The following is a 17,798-nucleotide window of genomic DNA, read 5'->3' as shown; positions in this document are numbered from 1 at the left end:
TCATAACCATATACAATTGGTATTAGATATCCTACATTACAGTGAGTTCATAGAAGAAGATGGCTTTAAATAGTCTTTAGTTTTTTTCAAGGCTTTTTACACATTAGAGGACAGCTTTTTATTTAGAACCTACTTTGGGTTTGGGGAGGATTTATGTAGAGTGATAAGGATGATGTATAATGATACTAGCAGTTCGGTGGCTATGAGCAATGGAACATCCGCTAATTTCTCTATTGCTAGAGGAATTAAACAGGGTTGTCAAAGCTCCCCTCTTTAACTTATTTTAGCCACATATTTCTTAGCCTTATTTCTTAACAAATCTGATCATTTAAACAGGATCCATATTTTTGGTAAAGATATAAATATCAGTCAATTTGCAGATGATACTGCCCATTTCCTAAAGGATAGGGGGGCTATTCCCTTGGGGTGGGAAAATGTTTTATTTTTTATTTTTATTGAACTGCAAAAATGTTATAAATCCCTCAAACTTGTAAAACTTAAAATGTCTAAAGTCATGAAGTCATGTTTCTGAATGTATGTTGATATCTCATTGCCTTGTAACATCTAAATGTGTCCTGAAATATTCTTGTTATATTTTGTTAGATTTCTCTTCACCCATATTCATTGTGCACCCTGTATTGTCCCTGTATTGATATGTAGTATTGTGATATTATTGTTGCAATAGAAATTGTAATTAAAAAAAATGATGACAGGAGCTGAAGCACACGTACAGTGGTGGGAGTGATCCGTCAATCTATCACAACAGACCAATCGTGCAACAGTGATAGATATTCCCTCCCCTACTAGTGTTTGTGGTGATTGGACGGTAGAAACATTGTTAGAAAAGGGGTGGGCATTGGAATGTTGCCTGTCTCTTTTAATTAAATATTTGTTTGATTCAATGTAGCTAGCTAATGTCATATCACATAATATAATGAATACATCTGTTCTATTTACCTATTTCTATGCAACCTGTGTGCTTGTTGTAGAATCCCCAGCTACCAGTACCAAAAGGTTTTTCCTCACCAAAATAATAGTATAATAATCACAGATTTAAAATACTAATCAATTGCTAAAAGTTTATTGCTATAATGTATCATTTTTTGTCTGGGTTAAGGGGATGGGCAAAGGTTTCCCTGTTTGTTAAAAACTTTCTTTAAACAACAGCTAATACATCTTAAAAGCTCCCAGCCATCGAAGACATTCATGCCAGGTGGGGTCTGAGAATGGCCTGAAAAGCTCCAGCAACCTAAGGATTCCAGTCAACCGAGACATGTTCTCTCTGCTCCCATCTGGCAGGCGGTACCGGAGCATCGGGTCACAGACCAACACGCTCCAAAAGAGCTTCTTTCCCCAGGCCATAAGACTGTTGAATAGCATACAACAGACTATCCACACTGACTACCTGAAAGGACTTTGCCCATCCTCAGGTCTCTACCATTCAGCCACACCCACCTACACTGACACTTCACATTCATGCATACACACATACACATGCACCCATGCTCACACATTACATTTACATGAACACACTCAGTGCTGACACCACAGATGATCAGTTATATTGACTTCTTCAGGCTAGGGTATATTTTTCTCCATTTCCACCTGACTGACGTGCCCAAAGTAAACTGCCTTTTGCTCAGGCCCTGAAGCCAGGATATTCATATAATTGGTACCATTGGAAAGAAAACGCTCTGAAGTTTGTATAAATGTTAAAATAATGTAGGAGACTATAACAAAATAGATATGGTAGGAGAAAATCCAAAGAAAAACCAACCAGAATTTTTTTTTTGAGAGAGAGGCTATGCTCTTCCATTATAACGTATAGGGAAGAAATGTAATCCAGCTCCCCATATGCAATTCCTATAGCTTCCACTGGATGTCAGTAGTCTTTGGTGAAGGTTTCAGGCTTGTTTCTTCCCAAACGAGGAATAATTATGAGTTTTAGTAATCAGTCTGTGCACGACGAAGAGGACGCGCACCTGCTAATATCGTTTTCCTATTGCACATAAGTTACTTCTTTCCGTATTAAATATTATAGTTTAATTACATTTTAGGGTACCTAAGGATTAAGTAGAAACATATTTTGACTTGTTTTAACAAAGTTTAGCGGTAGCTTTTTGGATTCCTTCCTTTCGATGGTACCAACTAAACAGATATGAAGAAGGATTTTATCTAACAAAATGACACTACATGTTGTAGCTGGGACCCTTTGGATGACAAATCAGAGGAAGATTTTCAAAAAGTAAGTGAATATTTAATCGCTATTTGTGAATTTATGAAACCTGTGCTGGTTGAAATATATTTTGATGTGGGGCGCCGTCCTCAAACAATCACATGGCATGCTTTCTCTCTAAAGCCTATTGTAAATCAGACAGTGCAGTTAGATTAACAACAATTTAAGCTTTTAACCAATATAAGACACTTGTATGTACATAAATGTTTAATATCCATAATCTTTATGATTATTTATTTGAATTGCGCGCCCTCCAGTTTCACTGGAAGTTGTCCCGCCAGCGGGATGCCTAGCCCTTTAAATTAAATAAAAATTAATTGTCAGAGTAGATGAGCTTGTGCATTTCATGTAAAATAACAACCCAATGTTTATATCCCAGGACAAATTAGGTAGCAACAGCAAGCTAGCTAGATAAATGGCCATTAATGAATTTCAAGCATTTCGACCTGTCCCCAAATAATATAGGTGGTTCAGAGCTGCATGCATCTGGTGTGGATGGACAAAATCAACATGCAGGCGTGTGCCCGTTCTATTCAGCATGTGAGCGTTGCCGCTTGCAGCACTGGCACACAAAGCTCAGAAGAAATATCCGACCATGGAGAAGCACGAGATTGAACTACACTCAACTTTCTAGAGTTTTCACTGTTAGTTAACAGTATCAACATTTCCCTTTACTGTGGCAATTGTGATCGAATCAACGCAATATTAACCACTTTCAATACAACATACAGAAACAAAATTAACTATGCAAGAGATTTTGTTGTAGGCAGAACGCATTGGAGTAGGATTCTATGTGCACGACTCAGCCCGTACTCTACACAGACGGGTGCAGTGTAACCAATCAGAGCTGCAGTAGGCCTATATGCAAATAGACTATGCATATAGACTATACAATATAGATCTGTGCCATTTACTATGAACTGGACTGTGTTTACTGCTGTGGTAGTGAGTAGATGTGCTTGTTTTAAGATCAAAACAAGAGCTGCATGTAGCCACATTCTGTTCCTAATGTTTGCTAGTTAGTGCGTCAGTGTGTTATTAGCCCAGTTATAGATCATTTGTAGTCAGCAATAGGGGAGTGATTCCTTCCTACAAGAGCACAAAACCTGTACGTTTCTAGACATCTTTGAAAAGCAAGTCAGGTACAGAGCTTATTTTTGTCTTAAAGGGACAGTGTTGTATTTTGAGAAAGGCTTGATTAAGCTAAGTAGCTAATAGGCAGAGGGTAGCATCATTTATCTGAGTCTCTGTAATAATGGTATGGGAATAATAATGCATTATATTTTTACTCACATCGGCTACGGAGAGCATGATCACACAATCGTCCGGAACAGCTGATGCTCTCATGCATGTTTCAGAGTTACTTGCCTCGAAGCGAGATAGACGTAATTTAGCTCGTCTGGTAGGCTCGTGTCACTGGGCAGCTCGCGGCTGTGCTTCCCTTTGTAGTCTGTAATAGTTTACAAACCCTGCCACATCCAACGAGCGTCAGAGCCGGTGTAGTACGATTCAGTCTTAGTCCTGTATTGATGCTATGCCTGTTTGATGGTTCGTCGGAGGGCATAGAAGGATTTCTTATAAGCTCCTTGAAAGTGGCAGGTTAGCTTAGTGCGGATGTCGCCTGTAATCCATGGCTTCTGGTTGGGGTATGTATGTACGGTCACTGTGGTGACGACGTCATCGATGCACTTATTTTTTTCTCCCTAATTTCGTGGTATCCAATTGGTAATTACAGTCTTGTCGCTGCAACTCCCGTACGGAAGGTCCTCCGAAAAACAACCCAACCAAGCTGCGCTACTTCTTGACACAATGCCCACTTAACCCGGAAGCCAGCAGCATCAATATGTCGTAGGAAACATCGTACACCTGGCGACCGTGTCAGCGTGCACTGCGCCCGGGCCGCCACAGGAGTCGCTAGTGCACGATGGGACAAGGACATCCCTGCCGGTCAAACCATCCCCTAACCCGGACGACGCTGGGCCAATTATGCGTTGCCCCATGGGTCTCCCGGTCGCGGCTGGCTGCGACAGAGCCTGGACTCGAACCCAGAGTCTCTACTGGCACAGCTAGCACTGTGATGCAGTGCCTTAAACCTCTGCGCCACACGGGAGGCCGTCATCGATGCATTTATTGATGAAGCCAGTGACTGATGTTGTGTACTCCTCAATGCCATCGGAAGAATCTCAGAACGTATTCCAGTCTGTGCTAGCAAAACAGTCCTGTAGCTTAACATCTGCTTCATCTGACCACTTTCTTATTGACCGAGTCACTGGTGCTTCCTGCTTTAGTGTTTGCTTGTAAGCAGAGATCAGGAGGATAGAATTATGGTCAGATTTGCCAAATGGAAGGCAAGGGAGAGCTTTGTACGCATCTCTGTGTGTGGAGTAAATGTGGGCTGGAGTTTTTTTACCTCTGGTTGCACATTTAACATGCTGGTAGAAATGAGGTAAAACATATTTAAGTTTCCCTACATTAAAGTCCCCAGCCACTAGGAGCGCCGCCTCTGGATGAGCGTTTTCCTGTTTGCTTATGGCCATATACAGCTCATTGAGTGCGGTCTTAGTGCCAGTATCGGTTTGTGGTGGTAATAAGACATCTACAAAGAATATAGATACAAACTCTCTTGGTAAATAGTGTGGTCTATAGCTTATCATGAGATACTCTACCTCAAGCGAGCAAAATCTTGAGACTTCCTTAGATTTCGTGCACCAGCTGTTGTTTACAAAAATACATGACCCCCACCCCTTGTCTTACCAGAGGACTCTGCAGAAAAAGCTTAAAACCTGCCAGCTATATGTTATTCATGTCGTCGTTCAGCCACGACTCGGTGAAACATAAGATATTACAGTTTTTAAATGTCCCATTGGTAGGATATACGTGATCGTAGTTCATCTATTTTATTTTCCATTGATTGTACATTGGCTAATAGGACCGATGGTAAAGGGAGATTACCCGCTCGCCGTTGGATCCTTATAAGGCACCCAGACCTTCGTCCCCGATATCTGTCTCTTTCTCCTGTCTCTTTTCCCCCCCCACGAAACGAGTGTTTATTAGCAGTGCTGAGCTAGTAATTTAACTGACATGTAACGTCAGCTAATTTTTCATCCCCTCTCGACTGAGGTGAATGAATGAGCTACGCGAATGAGTAGCTACCACAGCCAGGTCAGCTCTAACGTTAGTTATGTCAGCAGGGTTAGTTAGGTTACTTTATACATGTAATCCATTAGTTACCTGTCAAAAATTGTAATCAGCAACATAACTTTTGGATTACCCAAACTCAGTAATGTAATCGGATTACTTTCCCCTTAAGAGGCATTAGCAGATAAATCCATGTTAAAGTTTACATAGCTGGATGTTACATTTTACTTTATGGGTTGGTTAGGACTCTCCCTTTTCCATAGTAGGGTCATATTATACTTATCTGCCAGGTGGATGATTTTCTTGGCAAAGGAGAAATACTCACTAACAGGGATGTAAACAAAATGTGAACATTTGAGTTCAAATCAAATTTTCAGCTTTTAGTCATTGAAACATTCCTGCGATATTTTATTTCAGCTCATGAAACCAACACTTTACATGTAGCATTTATAATTTAGTTCAGTCTAGTTTGTATCCCAAATGGTTCTGACACTACAGCCCAGAAGTACTGACCTCAGACTTGTGTGAAGACAGATTTTCGGGATGTCTCCTGGTCTGATAATCAGCCCTGTAGCTGCCATCTTCCACCACAAATGTGGAAGGCCATTGCAATGGCTTGAGACGTAGCCCATACAAAATCGACCTCTAGCTTAAACAGACTGATTTTTAAATGGGGATTTTATTATTATGTTAATTAAAAATAGACACAGGTGAGCAATCGACTTAGACTAAATCCACATCAGACTAAATCTACATCAGACAATCATGAATCAGATCACTAGTGTAAAGATTCATTTTATTAAAAAGATACCGCCATTTACATTGAAAATGAAATAAAACCCCAAATCATTCTGCTTTTAGTACAGCTATGAGTACACTTCAATGCACTCGACTGGAGCTGATATATTGCCAAATATATCAGAAAAATAACTTTTTTTGCCATTAACACTGGCCAAAGGCTAACAAATTCAAAATGCACAGAAAGCTAAAAACATCACCACTGTAAAAAGAGCCATTGAAATGTACAGTTCGTGAATTTGTTGTACATACAGATGAAATAATAATGCCAAAGCCAGAAGATGAACACCAAGGGATAAATAAACTAATTGACAGGAGAAAGAAATCAAAATACATGGACAAAGGGGTTAAATGGCTTCAAGCCCTGAGGCAAATGGGGATAGGGGAACAGCAGGGCATGGAGCGGTTTCGCCCCCATGGTCAGTCAGCATCAGGTATGGGGCTTTTCCTCTGGCTGGGAGACCTAGATCGGCTGAAACAAGGCAGGAAGACAATTAGCATTTTCGGTGGAGCACGACCTTTAAAACAAAACATGAACATTGGCATAGCTATTTCATCAGCTGACTGCACCAGGCACTACTCCTAATTAAAATAATCATTGTGTTTAGATACTGGGGACAAAAAAAAAGGTAGAACCTGAAAGTTGTACAAGCATCTGGTAATCACCATAACTAAAATGGCTAGTAATCTGGGATGCGACCTGGAGAAAGACATCTGTATTGCAAAAGAAGGAAAACTAGTGTACTGACAGAGGCAACCCATTTTGACTGAGTTGAATTTAAGTGTCTCCAGTACCAAAGGCATGAATAAAAGTCTTACTTCAGTGCCACATGAAAGAAAACATATGTAGGGTAGCATTTCCCAAATTCAGTCCTTGGGACCCCAAGGGGTGCACATTTGTTTTTTGCCCTAACACTACACAGCCGATTCATATTATCAAAAAACAAAAATGTGCACACCTTGGGGCCCCGAAGACCGAGATTGGGAAACCCTGGTGTAGGGGTATGAGGAGATTCTGAAGTTTAATACCTCTTCTTGGTGGTGGCTGAGCGGGACCTGGAGCGAGATCTGGAGACGCTCCGCGCCCTGGGGCGGGACACTGACCGGGAATGGGAGCGAGAACGGGAGCGACTGCAGAAGAAACAGCATTGGCGTCAGTGGGCAATGAGGGGCCTCAAAATCCTCTATTCAATACCGGTTGTAGGTCTGCACAATATGGCCTGTACCAAATATTGCGATATTACTTGCTATTATAGATCAAAACAGGTACTGTTGGAATCACAGAAATAGAATGATCATTCTAATTTTAAAGGTTGGAATATAGTTGGAATGCAGTTTAGTTTGGCATGATAACAAATGAAGGAAGGAAATGGTTGTGACAGTAGGAATCAAAGTTTTGGTCACTGTTTCCCATGGGACCTTAATTAGATAAATGTACATGCAGACAGATTTTAGAATATTATTTACCCTTTCCTCAGATTATGAACAGTGCTGATAAACTGGTCCCAGCCTGTATTAGAGCAAAAGTTTCCTAGCAAGGTTGCCCTCAGTGGATTTCGCTAGCCATCTGGTCACTAGCAATTAGCATGAGGGGCTATTGTTTTTAGGCACATTTGGAGCTTGCTAAGATCACTTGCTCTCTGCAAAACGCTAGTTATACAAACGAATAGTATAATAGAACACTTGAATTTATATTACGAATAGTGGAAAGCTGCATCGATTTTGTTTGGGAAAATCTGTTGACTGCATGCGTTTTGGTCAATGCATGCTGAGTGAATCTCAAGCACGAGGAACTGTCTGCTGGAGTGACAGGGGGCGGGGTGTGTGGGATTGGGAAGCGGCCAAAAGAGGAGAGGACTCCCAACTCCAGCAAAAAAATCGAAAGTATATAAAAAAAATGTTGGACGGCCTAAACTCAAACATGAGCGTGCGATTTTAGCATGCATGGTTCTGAATTATAATGATGCCTAGCAGGCTGACAGCTTTGACGCGTATCTCAACTAGAACTGGTCTCTATTTTCACTTGTTATCGCTAGCGCTGAAGCCACACAAAACAGAACAATAAGAATATTACCATTTATTTTTTTCGAGCTCATTTGAATAGGAAGATAGTCGAGGCCTTACCATACATGCTAAGCTAGACCTATTCATAAATTTATGGAAACGATTGCTATCTGTAAAGATTGGAGATAATAATATCCTGCTAGCATAGTCACTACTCCGCCGGTCCTTTCCACCCAGCTTGCTCCACCTCCTGATGAGTCTTTCACTTACATGGCCTTTTGTCAATAGGCGGGCGCTGTTTTCACTTAGTAAAAAATCGTGCCCAAATTAAACTGCCTCGTACTCTATTCTAGCTCGTACAATATGCATATTATTATTACTATTGGATAGAAAACACTCAAGTTTCTAAAACCGTTTGAATTATATCTGTGAGTAAAACAGAACTCATTTTGCAGCAAACTTCCTGACAGGAAGTGAAAAATCTGAAATCGAGGCTCTGTTCCAGGGTCTTCCTATTAATTTGTCTGAAATCTATGGATATACATGCACTTCATACGCCTTCCACTAGATGTCAACAGGCAGTGGGAGGTGGAATGGGGTGTCTAGCTTGATCTGAGGCCGAACAAGAGATTTTGGAATGACGTGTCTGGAAATGTCATTGTCTTCGAAGGCGCGAGAAGGAACCCCAGATTGCCTTCTGAAAAGCTTTCGGCATACACGTCAGATATCTCCGGCTCTGATTTTATTTGATAGATGTGATGAAAACATCATAAAGTACTTTTTTTCAACCGAGTTGTATCAGTTTATTGAACGTTTATTGCGAGTTTTGGAATTTTATTTTCTTTGCGTCAGGTGAAGTTGGGCACGTTTGCGCCACATGGCTAGCTATGGTTGCTAATTCGACAGGAGAAGAGGACATTCTAAAACCAAACAACGATTATTCTGGACCAAGGACTCCTTGTACAAGATTCTGATGGAAGCTCAGCAAAAGTAGGAACCATTTATGATGTTATTTCGTATTTCTGTGGAAAATGTTTAGTCCTATTTTCCGCCCTTATTGCGGGCGCTGTCTCGCTATAACGTAAGCTGTATGTCGTACTAAAGTTATTTTTAAAAATCTAACACAGCGGTTGCATTAAGAACTAGTGTATCTTTCATTTGCTGTACAACATGTATTTTTTAGTAAAGTTTATGATGAGTTATTTGATTAGATTAGGTGACTGTCCAAAATATCCCCAGAGAATTTTGTGCATTTTGGCTACGTATTCACATTGTAAAACCACGATTTGTACCGCTAAATATGCACATTTTCGAACAAAACATATATGTATTGTGTAACATGATGTTATAAGACTGTCATCTGATGAAGTTTGTCAAGGTTAGTGAATAATTTAATATCTTTTGCTGGTTTTTGCGATCGCTACCTTTTGCTGCTGATAAATGCGTTTGTGTGTTTGGCTATTGTGGTAAGCTAATATAATGCTATATTGTGTTTTCGCTGTAAAACACTTTTTTTTTTAAATCGGAAATATTGGCTGGATTCACAAGATGTTTATCTTTCATTTGCTGTACACCATGTATTTTTCATAAATGTTTTATGATGAGTATTTAGGTATTTCACGTTGCTCTCTGTAATTATTCCGGCTGCTTTGGTGATATTGTTGATGGTAGCTGCAATGTAAAACTATGATTTATTTATTTATATTATTTATTTTTCAACTGGCTTCCAGTTGAAGCTCGCATCCGCTACAAGACCATGGTGCTTGCCTACGGAGCTGTGAGGGGAACGGCACCTCCGTACCTTCAGGCTCTGATCAGGCCCTACACCCAAACAAGGGCACTGCGTTCATCCACCTCTGGCCTGCTCGCCTCCCTACCTCTGAGGAAGTACAGTTCCCGCTCAGCCCAGTCAAAACTGTTCGCTGCTCCGGCACCCCAATGGTGGAACATACTCCCTCACGACGCCAGGTCAGCGGAGTCAATCACCACCTTCCGGAGACACCTGAAACCCCACCTCTTTAAGGAATACCTAGGATAGGATAAAGTAATCCTTCTAACCCCCCCCCTTAAAAGAGTTAGATGCACTATTGTAAAGTGGTTGTTCCACTGGATATCATAAGGTGAATGCACCAATTTGTAAGTCGCTCTGGATAAGAGCGTCTGCTAAATGACTTAAATGTAAATGTAAATTTATACCTCAAATATGCACATTTTCAAACAAAACATAGATTTATTGTATAACATGTTATAAGACTGTCATCTGATGAAGTTGTTTCTTGGTTAGTGACTAATTATATCTCTATTTGGTCGGTTTTGTGATTGCTACCTACGCGGTAAAAAAATTGTGAAAATATGCGGTTGAGTCTTTTGCTATTGTGGTTAGCTAATAGAAATACATTGTGTTTTCGCTGTAAAACATTTTAAAAATCGGAAATGATGGCTGGATTCACAAGATGTGTATCTTTCATTTGGTGTCTTGGACTTGTGATTTCATGATATTTATATGCTAGTATTTACTTGTGGCGCTATGCTAGGCTATGCTAGTCAGCTTTTTTACTGATGAGGATGCTCCCGGATCCGGGATGGTGATGAAGTAGATGTTAAAATATTGCAGCCTCTTGCAATATGGATATTGCACATCAATATCGCAATTTCGAGTCAAATTTGATTAATCGTTCAGCCGTGACTGGTTGGTTCTTTTTTTGTACTAGCACTTATTCCACTTCAAGCACTAGCTAGGTTTCCATAAATGTGGCAGATTTGCAAGCCAATATTTTTATATTGGCATTTTACTAGCAGCGGTGTGTTAACATCAAACCAACTTCTTGCGAATAAAAGGCTGTGCGTAATGAAGTGCACACAAAAAAGCATAACTTTCATTTACCGAATAAAAAGCAAAAGCTATGCATTTCCATCCCATTTTTAACTTGGTTTCGGCACAAAGTCTGTTTTAAACAGCAAATGTGCCCATTCTGGTATTGGCATGCGCTCTAGCCAACAGCTTGCAGATACAGTGCAGAGGGTAGGCTACATGATGAGATTACAGATAAGAGCAAGAATCTATATTTATCAATTGGCAGCCAAGCACCAATGATCTATTGCAAAGGAGCATCAAGCTCATCACAGTGCACTTTTACCACACCGAAGTTCAATTTATTTAATCTGTAGCCTAATAAACTGTGCATGCTTTTTAAAGTCGTAGTGGGAGGACCACACCGCATAGCATCGCGTGACCGGTTATTCTATCAACAATTGCACAATAAATAGTTCCCAATTCGTCACAGAATCTAATCAACTACAAAAAACTATCCACCCTTGTCTAGCATATTTTGTTTCATCAACATCTTTAAAACAACTTAATGTTTCCACCAGGTCTGTCTTCAGTTTGACAGGTACTTGACTCAAATAGTTTGATGGAAACCTGGTTACTGCCATTTAGGAAACCGTCTCATTTCTAGTCAGAATGTAGATTGAGTTTACTTTAACCTGTGCAAAAGTTCTGTATTATTCTCCCAAGGAATAGATTTCACAACAAGGGACATCTGCCATGATACAATAGTCCATTCTTGAGTGCCATATTGGTTGGTTTACAACATTGATTAAAACCACCTTACAGGAAATTCACATAACACGATAATTTGGATAGCCAACCAAGTGTCAACCTCATAAGTGCTAACAAGCAGACTAGGTAGTGCTAGGCATCAGCAGCCATCGCGTAGTACTTGCATAAAGTTTAGCTTCCCCCAACTTGTCCTTGCCCTGCCACTTCACTGCCTTACATTGAAAACCCTATTAGTTTATCGCCCCCATCAGGTTGTGGCAAAGCCCTGTTTAGAGTGGGGCAGTTGCGACACGTTTGTTTAATTTCAAGAGCAACACTGGCTTTTCGAAACCGGAGTTTGTCGTCAGTAAAACGAAAGTAGCAAGCACGCATTTTCTTTACTTTGTACTTTTTTACCCCTTTTTCGTAGTTACAGTCTTGTCTCATCGCTGCAACTACCGTACGGACTCCGGAGAGGCGAAGGTCGAGAACCATGTGTCATCCGAAACACAACCCTGCCAAGCCGCACTGCTTCTTGACACACTGCTCGCTTAATCTGGAAGCCAGCTGCACCAATGTGTCGGAGAAAACACTGTAGAACTGGCGACCTTGTCAACGTGCACACGCCTGGCCCACCACAGGAGTCGCTAGATTGCGATGTGACAAGGACACCCATGCCGGCCAAACCCTCCCCTAACCCGGACGATTCTGGGCCAGTTGTGCGCCACCTCATGGGTCTCCCAGTCACAGCCGGTTGCAATACAGCCAGAGATCGAACCCGGATCTGTAGTGACGCCTCAGGGCACTGCCTTAGACCGCTGCGCCGTTCAGGAGGCCCCACAATCACGCACTTTCGATCAATCATTACTTTCAGTAGCATCATCTGTCGCAGTAAGAACTAGACGACAGGCCTACCATGTTTAAAGACAACTTCATGACTGACTATCATTTACCTTACTGATCTGCGCACTGGAGTCCTGGACCGACGGACTGGGGACCTGGATCTGCGCACTGGACTTCTGGACTTGGAACGTGCTGGGGACCCAGATCTACCGTGCAAACATAATACCCGCTGTGTCATGTCATCTATTCAAAGCAGCTCTAGCCGCTATATGTAAACTAAGGGTTGGGATGGTAGCTACAAATTACACAAGGCAATTTTTATTTTATTTTTTATAATAAACAGTCAGAAAATATAGTATATTCACCGATTTCAGCAGTAGATTAAATCTTACCTGCTTCTGCGCTTTGAGTATGATGGGGATCTATTACGCCTGTTAGAGGGTGATAACAGAACTCATGAAGCTGATAATAGCAATTAAGAGAACTCTTAGGCTGCATTTACACTGGCAGCCCAATTCTAATCTTTTGCCAAATTACCGGCAAAAGAGCTGATCAGTCAGAAGACCAATTGGCAAAAATATCAAAAATGGGCTGCCTGTGTAAAAACAGCCTTATAATATCAGACACGGGTCCAAGGTCAGTTATAATAATAATAAAATAAAAACATTTCATAGGAGACTCCAAGTCTCTTCAAGTCAACTTGCAGGGGTCCTTTTGTGAAACAGAATCACTCACCGGTCACGGTCGTTGCTTCGGCTGCGTGAGCGGTAACGCCTTCCTCTGGACCTTGAGCGAGATCGTGAGCGGGACCTGAGAGGAGGATCATTGATCAACATACAGTATATGTATGGTTGCTACACTAATTACATTATCTTGGAGCCACCATGTTGTTGAATATCATTCAACGAAAGTGACATTCCAATTAACGGTGAAAGAAACATTCTGGAGCAGGCGGCCTCTACACTGTACCTGCTGCGGCGACGGCCTCCTCCCCTCTTGCTAAAGCGAGAGCAGTCATATGCATAATGGCCACTCTCGCCACATTGGTAGCAGCGGTCGTTGGGGTCGAAGTGCCGACGGCTGGGGCGGCCGTAGCGTGACTTGCGAGACATGCCCGTTGACAACTCCACTCTTATGCGAGAACCACAGAGCACTCTGAAAAAGGACAGTGGATTAAGAATAGATGGCATATATAGCCTGCTAGCAAGTGTCAGGTCTTGTGAAAGTGTTAGGTCTGCAAAAATCTGAAATATTTAATATTGAAGACAAAGTGTTATAGATTAAGCCCTATGAATCCACAGAATAACGGGCTGCTGTATGCAATCTCACATGTACTCACTTGCCATCCATGCCCTTCGTCGCATCCTCAGCATCTCTGGGATCTTCGTACTCGACGAAGGCAAAGCCAGGCGGGTTCCTGGCCACCCAGACGCTGCGCAGAGGTCCATAGTAGCTGAACGCCCGCTCCAACTCCCCCTTAGCAGCCCCGTTGCCTAAGTCACCCACATAGACCTTGCAGTCAGTGTTGCGCGAGGAGCCACGTGATGACGAGTGGGACATCTTAAAAACTGAAACCAGATATGAAGGAGTGCCATTGAGACCTTGTGTAACACCATACAGACCTTCAGGACTAGCATGGCCTGTTGCACTGGGTATGAAATAATGACCAACTCATAATTTTCACGATTTTTTTTGCAATTTATACAGCTGATCATTATTTTACAGGAACAATTAAATAGTTTCAGCACAAGCTACAAGTGAGGCTGGCTAAAGGTTAGCTAGCCCAATAATGGACTAAAAGAGCCTAACGTTACTCCTAGTCCAAGGACCTTACATGTTGTGTTTAGAGGGAAATTGGCTATGGTAACCAACAACTCCATCTAAACATATTGCGGTATAGTCCTATACTGAACGAAAATAAATGCAACTGAAAAAAATAAAATGTGGCCCTAATCTATGGATGTCACATGACTGGGAATACAGATATGCATGTTAGTCACATATACCTTAAAAAAAAATAAGTAGGGATGTGGAGCTGAAAACCAGTCATCTGGTGTGACCACCATTTGCCACATGCAGCGCATCATCTTTGCATAGAGTTGATCAGGCTTTTGATTGTGGCCTGTTGAATGTCGTCCAACTTCTCTTCAATGGTTCTGCAAAGTTGCTGGATATCATCAGGAACTAGAATGTGCATTCTTACACGTTGATCCAGAGCAACCAAAATAGGCTCAATGGGTGAGTATGCAGGCTATGGAAGAACTGGGATATTTTCAGCTTCCAGGAATTGTGTACAGATCCTTGCATTATCATGCTGAAACATGAGGTGATGGCGGCGGATGAATCGCACGACACGACAATGGGTCTCAGTATCTATGCATTCAAATTGCCATCGATAAAACTCAATTGTGTTCGTTGTCCTTGCTTATGCCTGCCCATGCCATAACCTCACCTCCACCATGAGACACTGTTCACAACGTTGACATCAGCAAACCGTTTGCCCACACTATACACATGGTCTGCGGTTGTGAGGCCGGTTGGATGGCCTTTGAATGACGACAACTCTTTTGCCAGGTCACCTATTTTGTCAGAGTCCTGATTACATTCACATTGCTATGTTTTGAAAGGAACCTAGATATTTTTAAACATTCACTCAATGCACTCTGGGTCTTTACAAAGTGCAGGCCAAGCCATTCCATCAGAAAGTGGTATCAGACAGCTAGACATACCTACGTACATTTTGTAAGCGAATAAATTGCATTTACTTAAAAGATGAGACAATAATTAACCAGAAGATACTATTAAAATGTACATAATTATAGGTAACAGAATAAATACTAGAATAACTGCAGATTAAATAACACTAATTCAATTTACACCCAACGTAGGCTACTACACCTTTAAGAGCTAGAATTGATTTTGTACCCCCATGTTGTTATTCTCACACTATTCAAACCCCACAATCAAATAAACACTTTCTGAAGCTCTCTTAACATATAGAAGACATATTGCATACAAATAATCTGAACTAAACTCCAGTGGAATTGCAGCCTTGACAATCCCAATCAATATCCAAAGACCGTTTCTTCTGCAAACCCCCACCTCTTCTCTCTTTTGTGGCATAAATGTGAGGATTTATGGCAGGGGACACGGTATTGCAATAGCCTAGTGTGTGGTGCAGGAATAATGACAAGCAAACCTGAGATGCTTCGTGTTCACAATGCTCTAAAAAAGGAAACCGGGCAGAGGAATTCAAGCGAACCTAACCCAGACCACCTGTCGAGATGGTGTTAGTTCGGTTCCGGGGATCTTTTGAAAGGTCTGAGTTCCTTTGGAGTGTTCACTCTGCACAAACAATTTCAGTTAACGGCACCGAGTTCACAAAAATTTGCTGAAAGAACAAGTGTTGTTAACTAACGTTAAAAGTGGCAGTAGTTAACTAGCTATAGTAGCCGTTACCGTTAGATGTAAGATGAGACCAATGCACACAACTAGTTAGCTAGCAACAGTGCAGTGGGCAATACAGCACTTTGCGCGTAGAAACTAGGCCGCACATCATTGCATGGTTTCACGCGGTTTTGTTCATCAAATAATGCTATAACGTTACAAATGGGAGAAATATCACGATAAACACTAACTGGTTTGAAAACGTACCCTAAGCATTTAATTCTTGACAAAATGTGATTTCAGACAGTTCGCCGAAAACGCAGCTTGGATCGATATACAATGGCTGCCATACTCACTTGATGCAGCTAGCTATGCTAACGTTAGCTACCCGCCTCCCCCGTTAGCTAGTGAATGAACACCGTTTCCCAGTTGGCCTCAGTCAGCTGCAAATACGAGTAAAAAAAAAGCGTGATTCATTTTACGAGTTCATAATTTGTGTTTAATGTTATGTTGTCTTCGTTTCCTTAGCATAGTAACAAGCCGGGCACTCACCTTTTCCACGGTCCCCCCCTTTCCCGTATTGACCTAACTAGCTGCTCACACAAGGCAACAGCACGTTTAACATATAACCCAGGGAAGGAAGTACCGCCAACCAGAGAGCGATTCTCTTTCGGTTTCATGGAGGAGGGATTTCCTGAATAGTAACATACCATTGGTTCATACAGCTATGACGCTGGGCGCGTGCACACGTCATCTTCTTCTTCGATGGGGTTTAACGGCGGTTAGCATCCAATGTTAATGGTGCATTACCGCCACCAACTGAACGGGGAATTGAATAAGAAAAGTAAAAAAACTTTTCGGAAGGGGGGAAAACGACATCATACAAAATTAAATAGGTCAACTTACAAAACCCATCACACTTATTCAATCACAGTCCACTCCAAAATACATCCTACACAGGCACAGGTGCCTCCCGAGTGTCTCAGCGGTTTAAGGCACTGCATCTCAGTGCTTGAGGCGTCACTACAGACACCCTGGTTCGAATCCAGGCTGTATCACAACCGGGCCGTGATTGGGAGTCCCATAGGGTGGGTCACAATTTGGCCCAGGGTTGTCCGGGTTTGACAGTAGGCTGTCATTGTGAATAAGAATTTGTTCTTAACTGACTTGCCTAGTTAAATAGTCTTGAAACATGCTTCTTCTGCTCTGCAGACACACAACAAATCTAAATAAGACCAATTATTGTGACTCTCACCTTCCAGCCTCCACACATTCCAGATTTTCCTCGAGACGTTAAACGGATTTCCCAAGTAGCATTGTTCCAAAACCCTCACTCCGACTAAGAACGAGTCTAGTGGTTTCCTATTTTCCACCACAGCTTTACATCTCGTTTCCCTTTTTCTTTGCCACTGTAACCCAGTCATTCTCACTTTTTGTACTATTAACTTCCCCCGACTTACTAGAAGTTTCAAAAGAGACCTCAGTTGCGTGTACACATCAACATGTTTGGGTAGGTTACTTTCTAAATGTAATCCGTTACAGTTACTAGTCACATGTCCAAAATTGTAATCAGTAACGTAACTTTTGGATTACCCAAACTCAGTAATGTAATCTGATTACATTACATTACTTTTGGATTACTTATGTTACCAATTGAACCACATCTATTGCAGGATAAATCAATGTTAAAGTTTACATAGCTGACCATATATGGATGTTCAATTTTACTTTATGGGTTGGTAATGTAGGCTTCTTCTAATCCATCACATTCTACTACATATAATAATACAATTAAATTATATCTTTACATTGAAAACCAAAGTCTGTCAGAATTCCAGTCATTCCAATACA

At 41.5% G+C, this 17,798-nt stretch overlaps 1 protein-coding gene across 7 annotated transcripts; it reads right to left on the bottom strand.

Annotated features, from left to right (window-relative positions):
• Nucleotides 1-6,153: 6,153 nt before the first annotated feature.
• On the bottom strand, nucleotides 6,154-17,384 carry LOC139551081 (serine/arginine-rich splicing factor 7-like). 7 transcript variants are annotated; one of them, XM_071362651.1, is made up of 9 exons: nucleotides 16,500-16,642; nucleotides 16,304-16,390; nucleotides 13,900-14,128; nucleotides 13,530-13,715; nucleotides 13,296-13,370; nucleotides 12,953-12,991; nucleotides 12,671-12,766; nucleotides 7,202-7,303; nucleotides 6,154-6,644 (listed from the first exon to the last, which is right to left on the bottom strand). In XM_071362651.1, the coding sequence occupies exons 3-9, from the start codon at nucleotides 14,118-14,120 to the stop codon at nucleotides 6,593-6,595; spliced, it is 771 nt and encodes a 256-aa protein (XP_071218752.1). In that variant the 5' UTR covers nucleotides 14,121-14,128; nucleotides 16,304-16,390; nucleotides 16,500-16,642; the 3' UTR covers nucleotides 6,154-6,592. The 7 variants fall into 7 exon arrangements, with proteins under 7 accessions (XP_071218752.1, XP_071218607.1, XP_071218944.1 ...); XM_071362506.1 differs by lacking the exons at nucleotides 16,304-16,390; nucleotides 16,500-16,642 and adding an exon at nucleotides 17,203-17,384; XM_071362843.1 differs by lacking the exon at nucleotides 12,953-12,991 and having other exon boundaries at nucleotides 16,500-16,631.
• Nucleotides 17,385-17,798: the final 414 nt, after the last annotated feature.

Source organism: Salvelinus alpinus, chromosome 1 (assembly GCF_045679555.1).
Source record: "Salvelinus alpinus chromosome 1, SLU_Salpinus.1, whole genome shotgun sequence".
NCBI lineage: Eukaryota > Metazoa > Chordata > Actinopteri > Salmoniformes > Salmonidae > Salvelinus > Salvelinus alpinus.
The sequence above is the reverse complement of the archived record's forward strand: the minus strand, read 5'-3'. Positions and strand labels throughout refer to the sequence as shown.